This window comes from Sinocyclocheilus anshuiensis, unplaced genomic scaffold (genome assembly GCF_001515605.1).
Source record: "Sinocyclocheilus anshuiensis isolate Anshui unplaced genomic scaffold, SAMN03320099.WGS_v1.1 scaffold535, whole genome shotgun sequence".
Taxonomy (NCBI): domain Eukaryota; kingdom Metazoa; phylum Chordata; class Actinopteri; order Cypriniformes; family Cyprinidae; genus Sinocyclocheilus; species Sinocyclocheilus anshuiensis.
In genome coordinates, this window is record NW_015551063.1 from 926,050 (window position 1) to 948,912 (window position 22,863).

At 38.5% G+C, this 22,863-nt stretch overlaps 1 protein-coding gene across 2 annotated transcripts in view; it reads left to right on the forward strand.

The window, feature by feature from the left end:
- The window catches only part of LOC107662006 (protocadherin Fat 2-like), a 47,148-nt gene extending 26,682 nt beyond the window's left edge, over nt 1-20,466 (forward strand). The window contains exons 15-25 of one of the 2 annotated variants that reach the window (XM_016451847.1): nt 1,203-1,414; nt 2,610-2,747; nt 2,931-3,074; nt 5,571-5,768; nt 7,147-7,948; nt 9,763-9,917; nt 14,753-15,194; nt 16,139-16,298; nt 17,308-17,432; nt 17,626-18,009; nt 19,517-20,466. In XM_016451847.1, coding sequence (XP_016307333.1) covers nt 1,203-1,414; nt 2,610-2,747; nt 2,931-3,074; nt 5,571-5,768; nt 7,147-7,948; nt 9,763-9,917; nt 14,753-15,194; nt 16,139-16,298; nt 17,308-17,432; nt 17,626-18,009; nt 19,517-19,989 — 3,233 coding nt within the window. In that variant the 3' untranslated portion in view covers nt 19,990-20,466. Of the gene's footprint in view, nt 1-1,202; nt 1,415-2,609; nt 2,748-2,930; nt 3,075-5,570; nt 5,769-7,146; nt 7,949-9,762; nt 9,918-14,752; nt 15,195-16,138; nt 16,299-17,307; nt 17,433-17,500; nt 18,010-19,516 lie in introns of both variants that reach the window. The other variant, XM_016451848.1, reaches the window with a different exon arrangement.
- Nucleotides 20,467-22,863: the final 2,397 nt, after the last annotated feature.

A 22,863-nucleotide genomic window follows, 5' to 3' on the forward strand; every position in this document is an offset into this window, starting at 1 on the left:
TTTTATGAATGCCGACCAATTTTTTTCCCATAACAGCCTGCATCATTCTGTCTTACAATTAAATGATCTACAAATACACATTTGTCCCTTGCAAGCCACTCATGGTAAAATGCATGGAGCCCACTGATGCATCTCCATCACACTTGACATTGACAAGTGCTCTTTTTGCTTAGACGAGGATTACTATTGCTGTCCACTCTTGCATTGAACACCAGCTCTATGCTCAAACACAAGCACAAACTCGCTTATATTGACAGAACATGTGCCAAGGACAAACACAGCCCTGTTAATAATACGGTGGAGGATCTCTAAGAAAGCCATTAAGTGTCACAACATAGCCCTTGATTTTTAAAATCAATAAAAAGAAACATTACAGAAAGCAATTTTGCACTTGTTGCAAACTGGATTCTTGAGCTAAACAAAAATGCTAGTGCTTTTATGGTTCTGTGCCGTCTTGTTTTACTCTAATACTGTGAGCAGACAGACCAGCAAGAGGTCCGCTCTTCTGCTTGAGGATGAGACATAAAATAGCAACATCTACCCATAATGCACAGCAAATCCCACCAGCTTTTTAAATGCTTTAGATGAATCAGCTTCTTGTAGGAATCAACCGCTTTGCAAAAACAGAAAAGGCAACACTGGATAAAAGATATCATGCATTCAGTCCAACTCCACTGGGAAGTACATGAGAGTTATCAGTCATGTTGGAATGTAAGTTTTGTATGGGGTCAACTGATGCAGCGATAAAAGAAAATCAGCCAGAATTATATTGAAATACTTTAAAACCTCGTTCTATCCAGAATCAGACTCATGAAGAAGTTTCTGTCAGCATTATTATGTACTGAGCATACAGTATGTTAGACACACAAAGAAATCTAAAGCAGGTTAACATAAACATTTAGCAATAAATCTTTCATTATTAGACTTTAGAAATTAGACACATTAGAAACAAATTTCTCTCCACCAAAACCCCCAGACCAGTTGGTAACGTGCTTCTGTCACGGGGAAATGCTCATTCAACCCAAGACATTTTGTATTCTGCCAGCATTGTAATTTGTATTTTTAAGCCAGTATATTGCATTTTTAATCCAAACATAAAAAAAAAAAAAGTTTCAGAACAAACTTTACTTTGCCATTTTTGCTGGAAAACTGATAAAGAGATGGCCCAGGCCTGGATGTGATTTTGTTGTTTTGTGCCACAGGTTTGCTGTCACTGAACTCTGTGCTGGATTTTGAGCTCTGCCGCGAGTATTACCTGTCAGTGGAGGGAGCAAGGGGTAAACCATTGCTCAGTGATATTGCCACGGTTATCATCAATATCACAGACGTCAACGACAACCCGCCTGTCTTTAACCGCAGTAGCTACAGTAGCGTGATTGCAGAGGACATATCACCTGGGGACATGGTTCTGCAGGTATTACGCTTTCCCGTAACTGTCACTGAACATCCAATGATAAAACTTTTCAAAATAAGGCTAAAGCTGACTGTGTTATTCCTGAAAGTGCTCTATAACATATCGTTTTCTTAGTTTTTCAATTAAAAAAAAAACCTTAAACATATCAAGATACATTGCATATTAAGATATTAATATACAGATATCAAGAGGTATATATTAAGGGAATATATAATAATACCACATCAGAAAATTGTATTTTTGTTCTTGTTTAAAGCATAAACCCCATTAAAAAAATAAATACAGAGTTGGGGGGGGGATTATGCCCTCTGTTCTCTTTCTGAATTCTGTCTCGTGGAAATCAGACAAAAAAAGTAATTTTTATGAAAAGAAGTTGCAGTATCTATACACAACTTGTAAACAAACAAACAAACAAACAATCAAGAAACAAATAAATACAGTGTTAAATATTATTCACTGTATATGCAATTTATATGCAAATACTATTTATTAATATTTTCTTTGTTTTAATCATTTTATTATGTGTTTTTGTCATTTTTATAATTTTTAAAAATATATATTTCTATTTAGCTTTAATTAATTTTATTTAGTTTTAGTAAGTTTAGCACTTAAAATGATTTCAGTTAGCTGCCAAGGCAACATTTCTAATTTTCGTACATTTTTAAAAATGTATCAAATATTGGTATTTCATTTGATTTCAGCTTTGATTCAAAAAACATTTTAAATAGTTTTACTTTTAGTTAAAACTAGATGTATCATGTTTTAAAAATAGATACTTAATGGAAAACAACAAAACTACTATGATTTTTAATGTGCTGTTTCTGGACTGTTATCATATCGCCTTTGACTTCAAATGTAAGCTGTCTCAGACTTTCTCCATAATGCATTCTATGAAGCAAATTAAAGCCAGCTGTTGTCAGTTTGGTGACTGGCAAGCTATTGTGGCAGCTGTCGAGGGAATGAATTACTGCATCTGTCATTTAAGCAATCAGAAAAACATTTTGAATGGAGCAATCAGCTAATGGTGATTGTATATGAGCACTCACAGTCAGCTCAGCTATTCGTTGTGACATTAGCCGTGTCTGATGCAGACCGCTAGATTAGAAGAATCTGCAGTAATCCAGAGCTTTATAGCTTTGTTTAATACCACTCAGGTGTGCTCATCTTCCTTTCACTAACTGTGCATCTGTCTCAGGTAAGAGCCATCGACCTTGATGGGCCTCCAAATAACTTCATCATCTACTCTATTGTGAGCGGTGATCCACAGCAGCAGTTCAGCATCGATCCTCACACCGGCCACATAACCGTGCGCTCCATGCTGGACAGGGAAGAGGTGAGTTTCACTTCGACGCCCAGAACACGCACTCACTTGTTTTATCAGGGATTTAGTTGTATCTGTTGAATCCTCTGATCACATTTTAATCACTACTGTGCATATTTGACTGCTGTTATTGAACATTGGTGCCATGATGTTCATATCTTCATAATCCTGCTGACACGGCCCCTCGCCTTTCAGATAACACACTACTCATTAACCATGCAAGCTGCCGATGAAGGCGATCCCCCTTTATCCTCCGCCGTCCAGGTGACAGTGACCGTATCTGACGTTAACGACAGCCCACCGATGTTCTCGCAGATCAATCACAGCCTCGTCCTTCAGGTAAAAACAAATGCTTCGTCCAAAACCTACCTTTGTGCCTCCCTGCAAACTTAGTCAATGATTTTGCTTTCTTCAGACAGACAGCTTCAGACGGCACCGAAATATCACGCCTGACGATCTAGAACAAATTCACATGAGCTCTAGAGATAGTCAAGCAAATATTTGTATGATTACAATGGTTATTTCATGGTAGAAATGAAAGAATATGTTAAAAATGGATATTTGCTTCTTGCCGATCCATCAGACACAAGGTTCAACCAACCAATTTTCATATTTTCAAGTTGCTAGTCAATTTCACAATTACAAACAAAATGCTAGTAACACGTTGAATTAAACATGAGATTTTGAAGTAGAAAGAATGAAATAGGATTTTCTTGTAAAATGAAATCCAGTAGTCTTTGTTTTATTTATAACTTCAAAAAACAAAAAAACAAAAACTAATTATTAAAACACTTGGTAACACTTCACTTAAAGCCTTTATATATAATGCACTATAAAATAGTTTTAATGGTTTTAATGCATTAATTATGTCCTGTAATGCACCTTATAATGCATTATATGATTTATATGATAATACATTATAATACATTTATATTCATTGTTACACCGTTAGAAAGCATAATGCATTAAAACACATTGCAAAAAAACCTTAAAATATTATAATGCATTTTAATTTTGGTTACAGGTATTTATGAAAAAATATAATGCATTACAATGTACATTATGAATACCTTTATAATGCATTATACATAAAGGCTTTAAATGTGGGGTAAGCGATTTCTGGTAGCCAATGTTGACATTTGAAATCACCAAAACAAACACGCCCCTACCCCAAAAGGTTCTCGCCCCTATTTTGATAGCTCCGCCCCACACATACGTACGCAACCCAGGCAACGATTAGTTCTGTGAAACAAAGCAAAACCAATGTTACACCGTGTCTACACCGGACACGAGTGGCGCGGCGACAAAATACTATAGAACTCATTATAATCAGCGATGCTGTCTACACCATAGATATACAGTATATATACATATCTATATGGTCTACACTGGATGCGGCGCGGCACGACATGACAAATCCCTGACAGAAAACTGCTGCTGCGTTCTATTCATGACGTATTGACACAAATTTCAAATGATTTTCAACGGTCGCTTTGTCGCGTCCAGTGTACTAGACAGACTTTAGCTGTTGCGGCGCAGACACAGTGTTACTCACCTATCGAGAAGAAACAAAGCAACCTCGGCGTCCGATCACAGGCCTTCCGCTCCTTGAGTTCTCTCCAGCGCTGGAAAGCTGATCAGATATTTACATGGGTCCTACTTCTTGCCTTATTGCCTTAAGCCTTCTTTTGTTCCGCAGACGTTTTCCTCTTTTGTTTTTTATCCGCCATCTCTATCTTTCTGTCGTCGCTCGGCTCGGCTAATGTCCATCCTGTGCACTGAGCGCTCTCTCCTCCACATCATGAGTAGACACGCCCCTTACTGCTGATTGGCTACAAGTTTGTTTTGCTACTTGCTAATCAGTTTTCTAAAGCTTTTTTGAAAAATCGATTACCCCACCTTTAAGTAAAGTGTGACCCCTTTTTTATCAGTGTAGAAATTTTTAATTCTACATTTTTCCCCCAATGCACTGAATCACTAGCATGGGATTGTGGGACATCAAAGGTGACACAGCTGTCATCTCATTTGTGCTCTAAGCTGCACATGAGCACACGGGAAGCCAAGAGTTCAGGATAAAGAGCCAATCAGCCATGTGCAATATAGTAATTTTTTTCTACAACAGTGTTCGGACTCTCCGTTTACCCCTTCAGAGTCAGCCGGATCCATTGCTTCTAATTATAGGGTCAACTCTGCTGACTTGGAAATATTTTTCACACCCCATTTACCCCCACCCAAGGTGTCTGTGTTTGCAGAGTGCAGCAGCAGGTATTTGGCACCATGCAGGTGGTCAGTAACAATTAGGCTCATCTCTGTCAGCTGAGCAGTCTGTTTCAATTACCTGTTCCAGCTCGAAGGAAAACGAGGAGCACATATCAGTCCAATCGGTAGCACTTTGTTGACAAATGCAGAAGGAGTGATAAAAATCACCATCTGTTCTTGCGGTGTTTTAATTTCAACAGAATTGGGCTGTTTCTTCAAGCTTAGATTTGTTTGCACAGAAGAATCTGGCATTGAAAATGAGTCCCGTGACAGAAATACGCTATTGATTTGAAAAACAGCAAGAAACCTACAAACATCAGGGCGGATTGATCATGATTATTATTTTCCAGCAATTTCTTTCTGGTAACCATGATATATTCTGTTGCCAGAGCAGTAGAATTCAATAAAACTCAGATGAGTGAACTCTAGAATCACCTGCATTCTAATCAAAATAAAGAACACGTTTATGCTATTTGTTCATCTACTTTCAAGAAAGGACACCTACAACTTTCCTAAAAGTCAGACGGTATTTTCCAAACATGTGTGGCTTGATTAATGGTGTTTTTCTGGACACAGGAAGGGGAGGCTGTGGGCAGTGGAATTCTGCAGCTGCTGGTAACAGACAGAGATACGCCTCAGAACGGCCCTCCGTTCTCATTCCATATTGTCTCGGGAAATGAGGACAGGAGCTTTCACATTGACCAAGGAGGACTGCTGTCCGTTTCCTCCCCGCTGAGGAGGAGAGGAAAGCCTCAGCATCTGCTAAAAATCCAGGTGAAAGATTTCATTCATTTATTTCAGTTACGAGTGCAATGCATGTTTACATGTTTGTTTTGAGAATTAAAGTGGTAGTTCACACAAAAATGAAAGACTGTCATCATTTACTCATCCTCATGTTGTCCTAAAGCCATAGGACTTTCTTTCTGCTGGAAAACTCAGATTTTTTTTTCTTTAATGGTGCTCCTTTCTCCTATGATGAAAGTGAACAAGGATGGGTGTTGTCAAAAACTGTCCAAAAACCACAGTGAAACTACCATAAAATAAAAATGATATGCTATAGGATATTCCAAGCCTTCAGAAGTCGTATGTTATGTTATGTTATGTTATATTGTAAATACACATTTCAGTAGGTTGCAAAATTGTAGGTTCAGATCTATTTATTTGTCTGTCTCTGTGTATAACCTACAGTATTTGACCTTCAAGACTTTAAGTTTTCAGACAAGGTGTTGTTAACCCAACTTTGAAATTTGTCTTGACAAACTTTCCTTGAATTTCAATGTAAAAATGTAATTCAATGTAAAATGTAAAAATGTAACTCAAATGGAATTTAGTTTAATTTTTGTTGATTTTAAGTTTTAAATAAATTATACATTTTCTACTTATGCTTCCTTTAACTCAAATTTGAATTGGAATTCCGAATCATGTTTGTTATCTCAATTTAAATTCAAAACTTGCATTGGAAGTTGAAATGTATTCTCAATTAAATTATAAAGTGCACACGACCCTGAGCACCATTCATTGTCATTGTATAGAAAAGAGGATCGTGAACATTTTTCAAAACGTCTTCCACAGAAGAAAAACAAAAAGTCATACGGGTTTGGAACAACAATAGAGTGAATAAATGATGAGAGAATTTTTCATTTTTATGTGAACTATACCTTCAAATGGAATATGGCATGTATGGGACAATACGACCTGACCTGGGGAAGTCGTGGCCTAATGGTTAGAGAGTCGGACTCGTAACCCAAAGGTTGCGGGTTCGAGTCTCGTACCAGCAGGGATTGTAGGTGGGGGGAGTGACTGTACAGCGCTCTCTCCCACCTTCAATACCACGACTGAGGTGCCCTTGAGCAAGGCACCGAACCCCCAACTGCTCCCCGGGCGCCACAGCATAAATGGCTGCCCACTGCTCCGGGTGTGTGTTCACGGTGTGTGTGTTCACTTTGGATGGGTTAAATGCAGAGCACTAATTCCGAGTATGGGTCACCATACTTGGCCACATGTCACGTCACTTTTAAACTTGATTGTTATCTGTGGACCAGTGATTCTACCACACCGCCTTAAATTATTTAAAGTGACTCTTCAAAGGTCAGTGTATTGTTCACACGTCGCAATGTTTTTTTCACACATCACATAAATATCATCTCCACAGGTCACTGACAGCGGCCACCCTCCTCTGTCCTCAATATGCGTGGTGAAAATCAACATCACAGAGCAGAGCCGATATCTACCCACTGTGACTCCGCTAGAGGTTTTCATCACCACCGCTGGTGGGGTGTTCTCGAAACGTGTCATCGGCAAGCTGCACGCCACGGACCAAGATCCCCAAGATGTCCTATCTTACAAACTGGTTTCTGATGGACTGGACCAAGGCCTGTTCTCTGTGGACGCAGTGGATGGAAAGATCATGGTGGAGAAGAACCTGGATCCAGGCCTGTACCACTTGAACGTGAGCGTGTCCGATGGGAAATTTAGCATCTGGGCGGGAGTGAAGGTCCATGTTTGGGCTCCCTCTAAACACGATCTGGATCAGGGCTTCACATTGCAGTTGGCTGGACTTTCGGCGGAAGAGTTCGTGTCCGATCACTGGAGAGGCCTCCAGCGCAGCCTGGGCTTGGAGCTAAACATCCCCAGACAAGAGCTGCGCATTGCCAGCTTGCAACAGCAGCCAAACTCCATCAACATGGAGGTATTGCTGGTCCGCAGAGCTCAGGACGGCTCCGTCCAGCCCATGTCTGCTCAGCGCCTCACTGGGGTCCTTTCAACTGTAGAAGATACGCTGGGTTTGAACGTCTTGAGACTGAAGCATGATGGTTGTGTGGGCGCTGGTTGCCCACCTCGGGGTTGCAGGAACGCTGTAGTGATGAGGCAGGGGAGAATGAGTAACTACGCCACCGCACGGGTGAACTTCATCACTCCGCAGCACAGCTGGGAGAGCGTGTGCTCCTGCAATGGTAGGCAATGAGACCACCAGCGTCTTATTCTGCATTCCACTGAGGATTTAAACAAAACTGGAGGCCTTGAATGTCATCTCGCTTCTCATTTAGTTGCAACTTTATTTTGACTGCTCTGGGTTTGCTTTAAAGGGACAGTTCACCCTATAATAAATGCACCCTCATGTCATTGTCAAGGGAACACAAAAGGAGATGTTTCACAGAAATTTCAAGCTGCACAAGTGACCAGGGGCTTTTAAGCTCCAGTAAGGACAAAAAACAATAGTCTATATCAGGGATCCTCAAATTTGGCCCACGAGATCCACTTTTCTGCAGAGTTTAGCTCTAACCCTAATCAAACACACCTGAGCATACTAATCAGTGTCTTCAGGATCATTAGAAAATCACAGGTAGGTGAGTTTGATCGGGGTTGGAGCTAAACCCTGCAGCGCATTGGCCCTTCAGGGCAAGATTTGAGGAACCCTGGTCTATATCAATGGTTCTCAACCAGGTTCCCAGGGCCCTCAAGATGACTTAAAATGTTCAAATATAAAATAAGACTAAACAAGCTCTAAAATAAGCTAAACAATTAAAAATCAAGACACTTTCAATAACTTTTTGTCTTTGACAAACTAGGATTCTCATGGCTCGTTCCCACCTCATTTTAATAGTGTAAATTCTAGACCTAGAAAAGTAAATGAATAAATAAATTAAATTAAATCTTTAAATGCAATGGGTATTTATAATGGTTTTATAATGTATATAGGTTTTTATAGTTTTTTATGCTGTGAGTAAAAATATTTATTTTTTTCCAAAATGATCCAGTAAATAACAAACGACGTGGAAAAGTCATGGGGCGTTTGAATATTGCTGTAGTCAATGGGGGCCTTGGAGTCAAAAAGGTTGAGAACCATTGGTCTGTATGACTTTATTATCATTATACTCCAATGTGTCTGAAGTTACATGATCAGAAAAAAGTTGCTATTCACAACATTGTCCCTTCTTTAATCTCATTTGCTATTATTGTTCATATTTAAACTTAGGACATGCAAGAACCAATGGCATTTGGCATCATCAAATCTAGTTGATGCCTTGTGGCGCCTTACATTTAAATGCATGTAAACATGAATTCGATTTGAGAGCTATGCCAGAGGGAAAGATATTCAAAGAATAATGACTTTAATTTCAGTCTGTTGCTTACATACACTAGAAGCACACACATACTGTAGTATTTACAGGTTGATAGTGTAAATGTACTTTTATTTTGTTATTTTTAGAGCTTTAAGTCTCCTGATCACCATTTGCTTTCATTTTCTGGTAAAAAGCAGTTTGAGAGTTTTTCAAAATATCTTACTTTGTTTTGCACGTACACTACTGTTCAAAAGTTTGTAGATGGAAAGATTTTTTAAAAATTCTTTTGAAAGAATATTTATATGCTCACAAAGGCTGCATTTATTTAATAAAAAATACAGTCAAACATTAATATTGTGAAATATCATTACAATTTAAAATAACTTTTCTGTTTGAATATATTTAAAAAGGTAATTTATTCTTGTGATGCAAAACTGAATTTTCACATTTTGCCAAATGTATTTATGCTTCAAAAGTTTGTAGATGGAAAGATTTTTTTAAAATTCTTTTGAAAGAATATTTATATGCTCACAAAGGCTGCATTTATTTAATCAAAAATACAGTCAAACATTAATATTGTGAAATATCATTACAATTTAAAATAACTTTTCTGTTTGAATATATTTAAAAAGGTAATTTATTCTTGTGATGCAAAACTGAATTTTCACATTTTGCCAAATGTATTTATGCTTCCTGCGTTGCAGAATCTGCTGTGAGATTTGATGGCAAGGGTTATCTGAAATACCTCTATCAAATGGAAGAGAGCAAAGAAAACTTCCATCTGTCCCTTCGACTCAAGACGTCTGCAGCAGAGGGCACAGTGATGTCCTCCAATGCCTCTGACTGGGCAAAATTAGAGGTACGACATTTTTCAAACACACTGACAAAAGCGTCTTTAGCTTATTCTTTTGTCGTGCACAAAAAGCTTACTTTGTGTGAATTGCTGTAGGTAAAAAAAAATACAAAATACAAAAAGCCCCTGCCATCCAGATCAGAATAGAACGATCACAGGAAACTTCACTCCACCCCATGATAAATACAATGTCCATATGTTTGCAGTAGAAGCTCGTTTGTTCTCGACTAACTGCGCATTAAACGCATTAATATTCAGGAGCACATTCCAGAAGGGATTGAAACAGCTTGTGATGTGGATTTCATCCCACCCTTTGAGCACATCAGTGATAAATCACCTGTATTTCTCAAATGAGTGTTATCTCCTCCTTTGACTCAGAGGCGCAGTGAGGACTCAGTGAGTATTTGTTTATTTAAACGGCCTAATGCAGATTTGAAGCTTCAGCTAGAGGAAGTCTTTAAGGTACTGCACAAAAGAAAAATGCACTGAAAAGTGCATTCATGTTCTATACATTGTGAGTACGATAAAGACTCGAAACGCCGACCTCTGCTTTAAAATCATATGACATCTCTCCTGGAGGACACCTCATTTAGGCACCATAATTGAATATTCAAAAAATGGCTTGCAACATCAAAAGTGCACTCTCCTTTTTTTCAAAGCTTTACCTCTGGGTTTTGAAACTTGGCAAGCTGGACCATTTCATTGTTGCAGAGGGGCTTCAAAAGGAATTGTTAAACATGGTCATCCAAGAAATCTTCAGGGCATTGATCTTCTTACGTTGCAAAGATATACATGACATAATTTGTGTGTCTTTCTGGAGAATTAACATTCTGGCGATCCTCAGCAAATTCCTATCAGTTCACGTCTTATCAGTCTTTTAATTTGAGAGGAGCGACAGCTCGTGCTGTGAAAACTTGTCAAATTTGAATCAACTGCTAAGCTAGTACTTTCTTTCAGTTTTCTTACCTTTTAAGTAATTACTTTCAAATGGAAATCGAGCCTATTTGAGCAAAGCCACATGTGACAAGAAATTTGGGAAGAAAAGGTGACTTGTCAGTTGAGCAGCTGTAGCATTTATGAATACTGACAGCTGCGATCTATCTAACATTATTAAGAGAAACGAGATCTGTGGCGGGATAGATACGGTAGAACTGATACTCTTTAATGCAGTGAGGAGTCCGAGCATGGGGGCATTGATCGCAATAATTAGGTTTTTCTTCTAACTGGACTCACATCGGGAGGTCTGTTATGAAACCTACCAGCATTGTAAGACATCGCAGAGCGATTCTGATGCCAAGAGTCTTCCCAACAGCATGGTATAAAATGATTCATCTAAGATCCACCATTTTGGCCAAATTCTAATGCAACATTTTATCCAAGAGGGTAGATAGAATGAATGGTATACGTATATATAAAGTTTGGGGGCAGTAAGTTCTTTTTTTTTTTTTTAAAGAAATTAATGCTTTTATTCAGCAAGGATTGATTACATTGGTCAAAAGTGACATTAAAGACATTTATAACGTTACAAAAGATTTCTTTCTATTTCAAATAAGTGCTGTTTCTGTTACTTTCTATTTGTCAAAGAATGACTATAAATAAATAAATATGTTAAGCAGTACAACTGTTTTCAACACTGATAATAATAATAATAATAAATGTTTCTTGAGCAGCAAATCAGCATATTAGAATGACTTCTGAAGGATCATGTGACACTGAAGACTGGAGTAATGATGCTGAAAATTCAGCTTTGATCACAGGAATAAATTATGTTTGAAAATATATTAAAATAGAAAACAGATATTTTAAATTGTAATAATATTTCACTGTTTTACTGTATTTTTGGAGATGTCTTAAAAACATTTAAAAATCTTACTAACCCCAAACTAGTATAAATACATTCATACAAAATCATCTGAGTCATTCGCTACTAAAAGTATCAATAAAAATGTTTATTCTAGTAATCCAGTGGCTGTCAACCCTGTTCCTGTTTAAATCACATGCTATTTGTTCATGTGGAGCTGCTGCCTTCTTGAATAGGATGCTACCTATATGAATCCAGTGGACAATAAAGCAGAAACAGAGCTTTCGTCCAATCATTCATTGAGGGATAATAACAATAATCAAGTGAGGGATAATAGTCAGGCTGTCATGGCCAACAGGCATGTATATAGGATGATCAGGACATTTTTATTATCCATAAATGGTGTATTTCGCTAAAACGACCAGCGCAATATACATTATCTCACTTATTACACAGCTGCTTGCCAAATAAATTAATGCACATTGATGTGAGTCGAAATGATTTTTATTTGGCCACAGAATGCCACGACTGACCGATGAAGATCAAATATTCCAGAGAATTGTGTATTGATGATGAATATTAGTTAGTTTAACCATATCAACAAAACAGAATTAAATTTTTGTCATCATACTCTGCAGTCATCATTTCACAAGACAAATAACTGGGCAGGGAATATCACCTCCTTTAAGGATACTCTCCATTGCTTGCTTAACCATAAATGTTTAGTTAGCTGATGACTTGTTCTCTGATTTACAAGCACAGCGAGATCATGTGCTGTTTTTTTTTTTATGTGGACTCTGTTGGATAAACAACCTTCGTACCTGTCAAACTCAGCATTGCCCTCAAGGAACCAAAACTCAGCTCGAACATTCTCCCTCATTGAGTTCTCTTGGGAAAAGTTCCTCTTCCTTTTTTGTGCTCATCTCACCCCCACCATCACTGCACACTCAGCTCAGCCCAGCACAGCAAAATCAAACAGCAGCTCTGTCCAATGAAAGCAAATGAGCAAAACCCATGGGCTGACTGGTATCAGATCAGAGCAAAAGGCTCTGTGCTTGGCTTCTCACATCGCAAAACTCTCTGAAGATTCTGCCACAGCAATTAAGAGGCTGGTGTGAAGGAGATGATTGTTAATAATGCATACTCTCAGTATCAGTGTAATACTTTCAAATGTGAAGTGCACACACACACTAGCTATGTTTTTTTTTTAATGCACAGAACAGGAAACTAATACATGCATAATGTCAGCGTCTGTTTGAATGCTTTGCAGCACAAAGTTGTTGGTGCGATTGAAGGAGAACTAACCCCGTTCTCCCACGAGCTCTGTCATTCACAACTACCTTTAGCGCACACAAAGGGCTACTTATCTCCCACAGAGCGAGTGCAGAGAGCACACACTTCCAGCTGTGCAAAAACACAACCTATCTAACCTACTCCAGCAAGAGCTTCGCTGGCTCTTCAACAACCTGGGCACAGTCCGTAAATATGTGACGTCAGGCTAAAGCTAATAAGTGTATAGCCTACTTTTGTTTTCATGTTTTTTTTTTTTTATATTTTCCAGACTGAAGATGTTTTTCTGGGTCAATGACGTGATGCTCATTTTTCTTTAGTCTTTTCAAAAATACATTCAATATGAAATTCATACATGCACTGACATGACTATGTCTCTTCTGTGATGATCATGCCTTAAATTTTATGCTCTACTACAAACATAGACATTATTTCTTTTGTCTAAGACCTTAAAGTTGGCCGAAACATCACTGTTTATAAATAAAGTCAAGTGTATGTTTGTAGAGTGAGTGTTGAACTTTTCTTCTGAAGTTTGAAATTCAGATTTGATGGAGTTGAACCACCTCTGCAACTTGTGTGTATTTTACAGCTTTGTTAAGATTGTTATGTTAATTTGTTGATGTAGTTCGACCATAGACTGTAAAAAAAAATGGACGACACATCTCCAAGTCCATTCACTGTACAAAAGTGAAGCCAAAACATCCCAGCATCTTGCGAAAATTATGTCATTTGGAGCCTAAGTCGGTGCAGTAATGATTCATTTGGAGCCTGACCCCTTGTCCAAATACCCACACTTGCGGTCTTGGCCACTTGAGAGCGCGTGCGCGCGACAGGAAGTAAGTGCGCAAGACTGTACCGGGTCTTAAAAATGCCAAAGCGCAGTGCCCTTAACGCACACTAAATCCACGCTATCCACACTCCGGAGCAGTATTCGAGGCTCAGTGTATCCCATCATGCATCATGTTGTGGAAATAAATCGTGAGACTTTTTGCCGAGATCTCGCGAGAGGTCACAGAAACCTTTCCAATGTAGCCTATGTTAAATATTATTAATAATTAGATATTAGCTACATATAATTTGGTAGTAAAAAAAAAGAGTTGCACGTTTTATTGGTGTGAATGAGTAGTGGTGATAATTATTTTGTACAACATTTGCAACTGCTTTTTATCATTTAATTAGAACATTTGAACACTTAGACCAAATACAGGAAATACGTCATAGAAGTAGTCAAGTGGTCAAGTGCAAAGACTGCAAGTGTGGGTATTTGGACAAGGGGTGAGTCTGCACAATAGTGATTCATATGGAGCCCGATTCAGCGCAGTAGTGATCATGAGCTGGAGCCGCGGTATCATTCAAAGTCCTCATGACTGTGTGTCAAGGTCATGTGAGCTTGAAAATGTGACCTTTTTAGGACAAGGCAACGTTAGTTCAGGTTGCGAAATTGCACCCAAAAATATTTTTAATTATTGAATAATTAATTACCTTTTAACATTATAACTTTTTTGATTCAAATCAGAAAATTCAAATTCAAAGTGAAAATATGTTATCGCTTTTTTAATGCTTACACCACATGACATTTGTATAGTCAGTAGATTTAACCTTTTTATTAAGAATATTATAAAAGTTTTTAAAATCCATATGAAACTGATATGAATACAAAGAGTTCATTTCTAACTTAAAAAAAAAAGATTTTTCCTGTTCTTATCATGAATACTGTTATTTATCATTGACTCTTTGTGTGTTTATCTAGCTGGTGGACAAGGAGCTGTGGCTCAGATATAGATGTGGCAACATGCTCCCTGCCAGTCTGCATGTAGCCCACCACCCTGTGGCTGATGGCCGCTGGCACCACGTCTCTCTGGAGGTCAACGGCTCAACCCTTAGACTCGCCATTGATGCCAGCCACTCCAACTCTGTGGTTCTGCCTCAGCCCTGCAGGCTCAGTCAGTCCGCTGGAGCCCTGGTGCTGGCCAACTCCAATCCCAGCACAGATGCAGGGGGACTGGGCTTCACCGGCTGTTTGGAGAGCGTACAGTTCAATGGAGAGGCGGTGAGAGGAGAGGAGGGGATGACAGGAACTGGCCCGCAGACCGGCAGACTCTTTGGGATCTACCAGTGCTGCTCTGATGTGAAGATCTGTGCCAGTAATCCTTGTGAGAATGGAGGCACTTGTGTTGAAGACCCCAGTGGAGGTGGGAAAGCAATGGACACACATTCTTCATTGTTTTACCTACCAATTCATAAAATTTAATCTGCAAATTAGGTCAGCAAATCTGAATGCCATTTGCACAACAGTAGTTTCCCATCTTGCTTGTCTACACCTTGAGTTTTGATATATGGATGATTATAATGCTACATCATTTAATCAGCATATGATTAATTACTGCTGCTATGATCACTAGAAAATGTACACAAACATCACTGTAAAATTAAATGCATTTACAAAAAAATCATGTGTAGAGATAATAAAAACAGAAAAGGTTTGCGCTGAAAATAATAATAAAAAAATGAATTGGTGGCACTTTACAATAATTTTAAATTGTTAACGTTAGTTAATGTATACAAAAAATAAAACCAGAAGGTTTAATAAAAAAATTAAGTAAATAAAAAATATATAATTAAATTATAAAAATGAATTAATTTTAAATTAACATTAGTTAATTAATAAAAAAATGTTTATTGTGAGTTTAAAATTGCATTAACTAAAATGAACTGAACGTGTCTTTTACGTGTCTATTACAGTGCTAATGTTGGAAGTAGTTACTGAAAGTGTGCTAAAGTGGTGCAAATCTATTCACCCCTTACATATTTCACCTTTTTGTTTTCATCTCTGTTTCATGTTATACAATTGAGAAGTAGGGAATTAATTCTTGAATATTAATCAAGGTACCTTAACAAATTGGTAAGGGACAAGAAACAGAAATGCCGTAGTGTCTTTGGAGTATATAAGCAGCACTACACAGATATGGAAATAAAGCTAGGGAGATAATAATCTCCGCTGTATCTCCATTCAAAAGTTTTCTCAATACCCCAGTGTCAGTCTACACTTTCATCTCAGCACAGAGAAGTTCCTATGGAAATGTCGTTGTTATTTTGACCATTTCTCTAAGATGCATTTTTTCCATCTGTCCTCCAGAGTTTCACTGTAGCTGTCCATTGCCATACTCTGGCTCTCGCTGTGAGAACGGCATCCTGCCGGACGATCCTTGTGCATCCCAGCCATGTGCTAATGGTTTGTGTATGCCAAATAATCAAGGGTACATCTGCAACTGCTCTGCACAAATTGCTGGAAACAGGTGAGACTCACACAGCGAAGCTCTTGAAATCACACATGCATATTATGTCCTTGGTGAAGGCATTAAGAAGTCGGACTAATTTGCATGTGAATGAATACTCACCCACACAGGTTACATGTGTTATGTGCGTTTTCCATTTGCTGTGTGCCTTTGAGTTGACAAATTAAAACATTATTGATTGTCCTCTTTCATATATAACACCAAAGCTTGAGCAATATGGTGGCGATAATATACAACATAATATTCTGACCATTTTGTGAAAATGATCAAAAATGCTGGAGGTGACTGGCAACTTTTTTTTAAATGCTGCCAAGGAAAGGGCTAACAGTAGCATTCTATAATATCAAGATATCTCAGATTAAATAATATGGAATGAATTAAAAAAAGAAAATACTCTTTATTTCTCAAGATAATAAGAGTTGTGGAAACACCCAGATGATAGTTTCTTCCCTCAGGCAATCCATCTCATGAACACTTAACAATAACTGTGGAACACACACTATTTATTCACTCATACACTTATTTATCTAACACTCATACTCAGTCTACACCTAAAATTTGCACATAATATACAGTACCTGTACATACAAAACTGTCTATTGTAATATACCTGCACATACAATTGTCGATTTATATATTTTTATTCCTTATTTACTTGTTCTATTTTTTATTATCTGTGTTTTTTGTTCTGTCACTGTCATTCTGTTACACTGTGGAAGCTTCTGTCACGAAAACAAATTCCTCGTATGTGTAAACATACCTGGCAATAAAGCTCATTCTGATTCTGATTCTGATTCTGATAGCTTGATAACATAACTGTTTGCATACATAAAGAAAATTTAAAAGAAATGTATCTGATACACTGGACGTTTGGAATGAGGAGGATATTCAAGTTTCCATTTGAATGGTAATTCATCTGTGGTATCTGTGACTGAGTGTGAGAATATCTAGATCAGTGTGGCGCACTCACACATTCCTACATTCAGTCAATTGTTCCTTCTGTTTGCAGATGTCAGAATGCATGCACTCCCAATGCATGTCGCGAAGGTTTTGAATGTTCAATTGCGGGAAACTCCATCCACTGTGAGCGCAACACCTCCCCTTCTTATGTGGAAATTGCAGAGATCTGTGCAGGCATACTGCTAGATCAGTGTGGCGCACTCACACACTCCTACATTGTCAATTGTTCCTTCTGTTTGCAGATGTCAGAATGCATGCACTCCCAATGCATGTCGCGAAGGTTTTGAATGTTCAATTGCGGGAAACTCCATCCACTGTGAGCGCAACACCTCCCCTTCTTATGTGGAAATTGCAGAGATCTGTGCAGGCATACTGGGGCTTGTCCTCCTCGTCATGGCCTTTGTGTGTTTCCGAAAACACTATGTCAGCCGTAAGAAGCACAAGTCTGGCTGCGTGCAGGATTCCAACGGCTACTTCCCAACGTTGCCTAAAAGCATGATGAAAGAAACTGAGATCAGCTCTCCTATGGAGATCAGCACCCTGATTGGCTCCACAGGTGATCTGGATAACAGTCCATTTCGTTCCCTCAAACCTCGTGAACAGCGGGAGCTCGGCCTTCAGGTGGGCTCTCGGTCCCAGAGGCCTCAGGGTCCTGTGATTTGCAGCGTAGCCCCCAATCGACCTCCTCCACCCTCCACCAGCTCTGATAACGACTCTATTATGAAAAACAACTGGGAGCATGACTACGAAGGTGAGTTTTATTTAATAATATTTTCTCCGCTTCTACAGGCACTTCACTTCATTTGGAATTTAGTCACATCATAAAAGACGAAAGGGGTTGCAGGGCAAATAGCTGCGTGTGCAGGTCAATGTAAAAGCAAGTGCAGGTCATATTCAATGATATCTTCTGTTTGCTGCAGCACTGAGCACTTTCTCATGTGTTCCTGTTTTGAAAAGCTGTATATCACATTTAAAATTGTGACATAAAATTCTCAAGCACATCTTTAACACTCAAGCATTTCAAAAACGCTTTCTACTTTTTCCATTTTAACTTAAATATGACTACTAATTTTGACTAAATTCAAGTAGTCAGCAGGACAGTGTTTACCTAATGCAAAAGACTCTGCTGTTTGTGGCACATCCACAATTGCTTGAGTTGAGTGGATCACCATAAACTGTCAGAACTGTCATTAACAGTGCAAAAAACTGTCATGTCCTACTCGCATAGTGGAAAACTCTGAGCGACACTTTATTGGAAATATTGGGTATTTTATTGGTTTAATAATAATATTAATGTCACACACCAGTGAGAGGAATTTTCTCCTGCTCTTGCCGTTAGGGATGCACAACACATCGATACCCATATAATTAGCGGATGATAGTGGAGACTTTTATTTTATCAGTATGTCGATATTAGATCGGTGCATATTTTGTGTGTTTAATTGTACATGTTTATTTCCCCTTAACCCTGCTGTCATCTCTCACTTAAAGTAAATCTTTAAATACAGTTTAATAACACAAATCTCATTCTGTACTGTGATTCCTAAATTCACTTGTAGTATTTAAATAGTTTTTTACATTTTTATTTGTATTTAAAAGTATTTAAAAAAAAAAAAAATTTAGACAATATAGAATAAATAAATAAATACTGTCCAAACGTTTGGGGTCATTAAGATTTTTTGTTTGTTTAAAAAAAAATGTATCAAGGTGTCAAGGACACTTTAAAATGGACAAAAATATTAAGCAACACAACTCTATTATTGATAATAATAATAAATGTTTCTTGAGCACCAGAGAGATTTCTGAAGGTCTTGTGACACTCAAGACTGGAATAATGACTGCTGAAAATTCAGCTTTGCATCCCAAATAAATTATATTAAAAACATTTAAATAAAATTTAAAACAAATATTTTAAATAGTAATAATATTGCACAATATTACTGCGTTCACTGCATTTTTGATCAAATAAATGCAGCCTTAGTGAACTTCTTTAAAAACATTTTACCAACCCCAAACTTTTGACCAGTAGTGTATATCAAGCATTTATTGTTTATCGGCCATAACATGAAAATATAATTTTAATATTGGTGCATCACTACTTGTAGAACACTTGTATAGACTAAGTGCAAGTGAAATCATGTGGTACAACTAGTCGACATAGACCTAACTCATCTACTACTGTCAGAAATACTCAACTAATTTGTGCAACCCCTAGTTGCAAGAAATAAACCATTTCTAATAATAACTCTCATTCACAGTGTATCCTGCTGATCCTGACTACTACGGCCGACCCACGGTTCAAGAGTTCCCACAGTTTGACATTGTGGAAAGCACTTACTCGACGGCTTCCACAGAGTCGCGCAGGAACTCTCGTTTCGGAGGCTTCCCTTTCCCGCTGGACCGTGCTGACCGCCGCGCTCCATTACCCCCTTGTTACAGCAATCAGAATTTAGATGACTTCTTGGGGCCGGATGGTCTGCCGCTGCCCAGCTCTCAGTGCCCTAACGAGTACACTGCCATAAGCTACTACCCTACTCAGCACACTTGCAGCCTGGACAACGTCTCCAGCGGCCATAAGAGGCTCAGCGTGCGTTTGAGCGTGGCACAGCCTTCCTACGCGGACGGCGACGGATCCACGCGGCCTGGATCTACTAGAAGGACGCCTCGCAGTTATGCTGGCTCAGATATGGTGGAGAGTGACTACGGCAGCTGTGAGGAGGTCATGTTCTAAGAGACTGCGGTGGATCAAAGGTCCCATATGAGCGGGGTTATAGAGGGGAAGCTCATCTCGTACATATAGTATATGAAGCTCAACGACTGAAAGCCACAGAAGCACTATCAGTATTAATAGTGACTTTCAGGGAAAACAAATACATCTGTGTGAAATGCAACGTTCCTCATTGTTTGCCCTTTAGGAATCTGTAGAATTATTGCTTGACCTTAAAATGTCTACGGTGTGGTTATAAATTATGTTATTAGTGTTTAGAGATAATGCGGCCTCATTTGGTATTGTGAGTTCAATCGCACCCCGTCCAGTTTGGTTGGAAAAAGTATATGTAATTTTCAGCGCATGTGTTAATGGACTGATTGTAGTGTTGCATGTCATTATCAGAATGGAATCCAGCTGTGGGATGGATGATTATTTTTGTAAAACATACGAGCCCATATGTGCTCACCCAAACCAGTGTACTATGAAATTTGATGTTTTCAATCGTCCCATATGGTGTAAACATTTTTCGCGATGCAGGTTATCTAGAAGCACATTTCACTACAGCTAAACAGCAGTATAGAGGTTACGCTGATTTGTACATGCGTGTGAACATCACAAACAGCTGCATTTTATATTCTAAAGCGCTTTTATCTTTGAACTGTATTCATAACATTAATGACATCTTTAGGGTTCAATATTTTTGTTATAAATAGGGATTTCCAACAGAGAACATTTTATTGGATGCAAAGATGACCTGAATGCGACTGGTTTTGAAGACTGGTTTAGTAGACTGGTGCATCTGTCATCAAATGATATTGCATGTGCCCCCTTCTCTCAATGACTGCTACTTCATTTTTAGTCGATAGTGTTTCAAATGACACAGTACAGTGTTGATGTACATATTATTGGCAGCTGTTGCAAATATTTGTTATGATCTGCCGTATGTTTGTGCAGTGGGTATGGTAAGTGTGAATGTAATTTTTTGAATTTTGAAAATTTAATATGGGATGAAACTCATGTTTTAAATGAGTTCCTCTGTGAGAGAATTGTGTTGTCTTTGCCATTTCCCATCTGTGTAGAAAATATTATGAAATATATCAAATAAAATTGTTTAATATACAGAATGTACTGTGTTGTATTTTAATTAATCGTAATCTTATAAATTCAAAAATTCAGTAATAATTCAAAAAAGTCATCAGTCATTTTTTTTTCAGCAAGAATGCATTGGTCAAGACAGAGTGACAAAGATAACTCAGCAATTCCCCAAGATTTATGCACGAGTGAAAGTGGAGCAGTCCCATAATGTATACATCTCCTGTCCTGAGGCACAGGAATCTCACATAACCCCACAGCTGAGGACCCTTGAGCGTTTCGGAAATAACAGTCATCTCATAACAGTACTGAGTGCCGCAACTCATCTTGTACTCGTACACAGGGCATCTGAAGTGTAGGATGTAACTGTTTAGAATGTCATTTGCAATATTAAGCAGTATCCACTATTTACACTCATTTCAACTGAGTGACACTCTTCAATATTAATGTCCATGATTAGATGCTATGAAAGCTTGGTGCATTTTGGAGTGGGAAGGTTTGTTGTAAAGATTTTAAAATTTCAGTTATTAATTTTTTTTAGCCTTATCAGAGGGAGATAGTGTCTGTTAATTTAGAAAAACACAAAAGTCAAGCTTAGGCTAGTGTAACCTAATGATCCTGACCAAATATTTCACATGTGATATAGTTCTGTCAGGACCACTATCGTCAAAGATGATTGACAATTTGCATACAGTTTGGATTGGCGGTATGGTTCTGTTCTGGCCAAGAACTCCCTGCGCATCCATGCAGCCTAGCGTGGATGAGAGCAGCAATAACCCCCCAGGGTAAACAGAACAGAACTAACAAATGTATTGCAGATATTGTTAAAGTTCTCTGGGACAAGCGTGTTCCCGACAATACAACTATATCTTAAGAACAAGCATGTTACCAATAACAACCAAGCTTAAGAACAAGTATGTTCCCCATACGACTAGACAGCTTAAGAACAAGCACGTTCCCAATATGACTACAGCTTTTAGAACAAGCATGTTCCAATAACAACCAGATAGCTCTGGGACAAACGTGTTCCCGACAATACAACTATAACTTAAGAACAAGCATGTTCCCAATAACAACCAAGCTTAAGAACAAGCATGTTTCCAAAACGACTAGACAGAACAAGCATGTCTGATATAGGAACAGAATCAACGCTGAACTGACGGCTGCATCCGAACTGGAAAATGCTGCCTTCGGAGGATACATTTCAAGGTAGGAAGTCATCGAGACATGTTGAACCCAAAATTAGCTTCAATTCCTGCCTCCTGAGATACTTTATCTGGTCGATATTAAAAGGCAGAATAGATGTATCCTTTGCTGCCTTGATACCCACAATCCTGTGTGTTCTATACTGTCGTTCTATTTGTTGTAGATCATTGAACCATTAAGCTGTCTCAGAAGCATGTCCGATATCAGTTTCGTGAGTTATCCTTCATGAACAAACGCTCCCTGCGAAGTCATTAGCTGCTAGGTGGTGAGGCAGCATGTCAGCAGCCTAGGTTTTCAGATGCAGACGACTTCAACTGAACGATGACTGTTTACCATTTTCTCTTGGAGCTGTGCCGCGGCAGAAATTATTCCGTTTGCATCATGGTCGTTATTTCCTGCTGCTTAAATCTGTGCTGTAGTGCTATAAAAATTAGTCTCGCGTAGCCGGACCTTCAGACTGACGGCTGAAGGTCTGTAATTCATGGCAGCTTCTTTGGCCAAGCCCGCCCATGAGGCCGTTTGACCGACATGTCAAACAACCAATCACAGTTCGTTTCATTCAGCGGCTCCAATAAGACTAGACAGAACAAGCGTTTC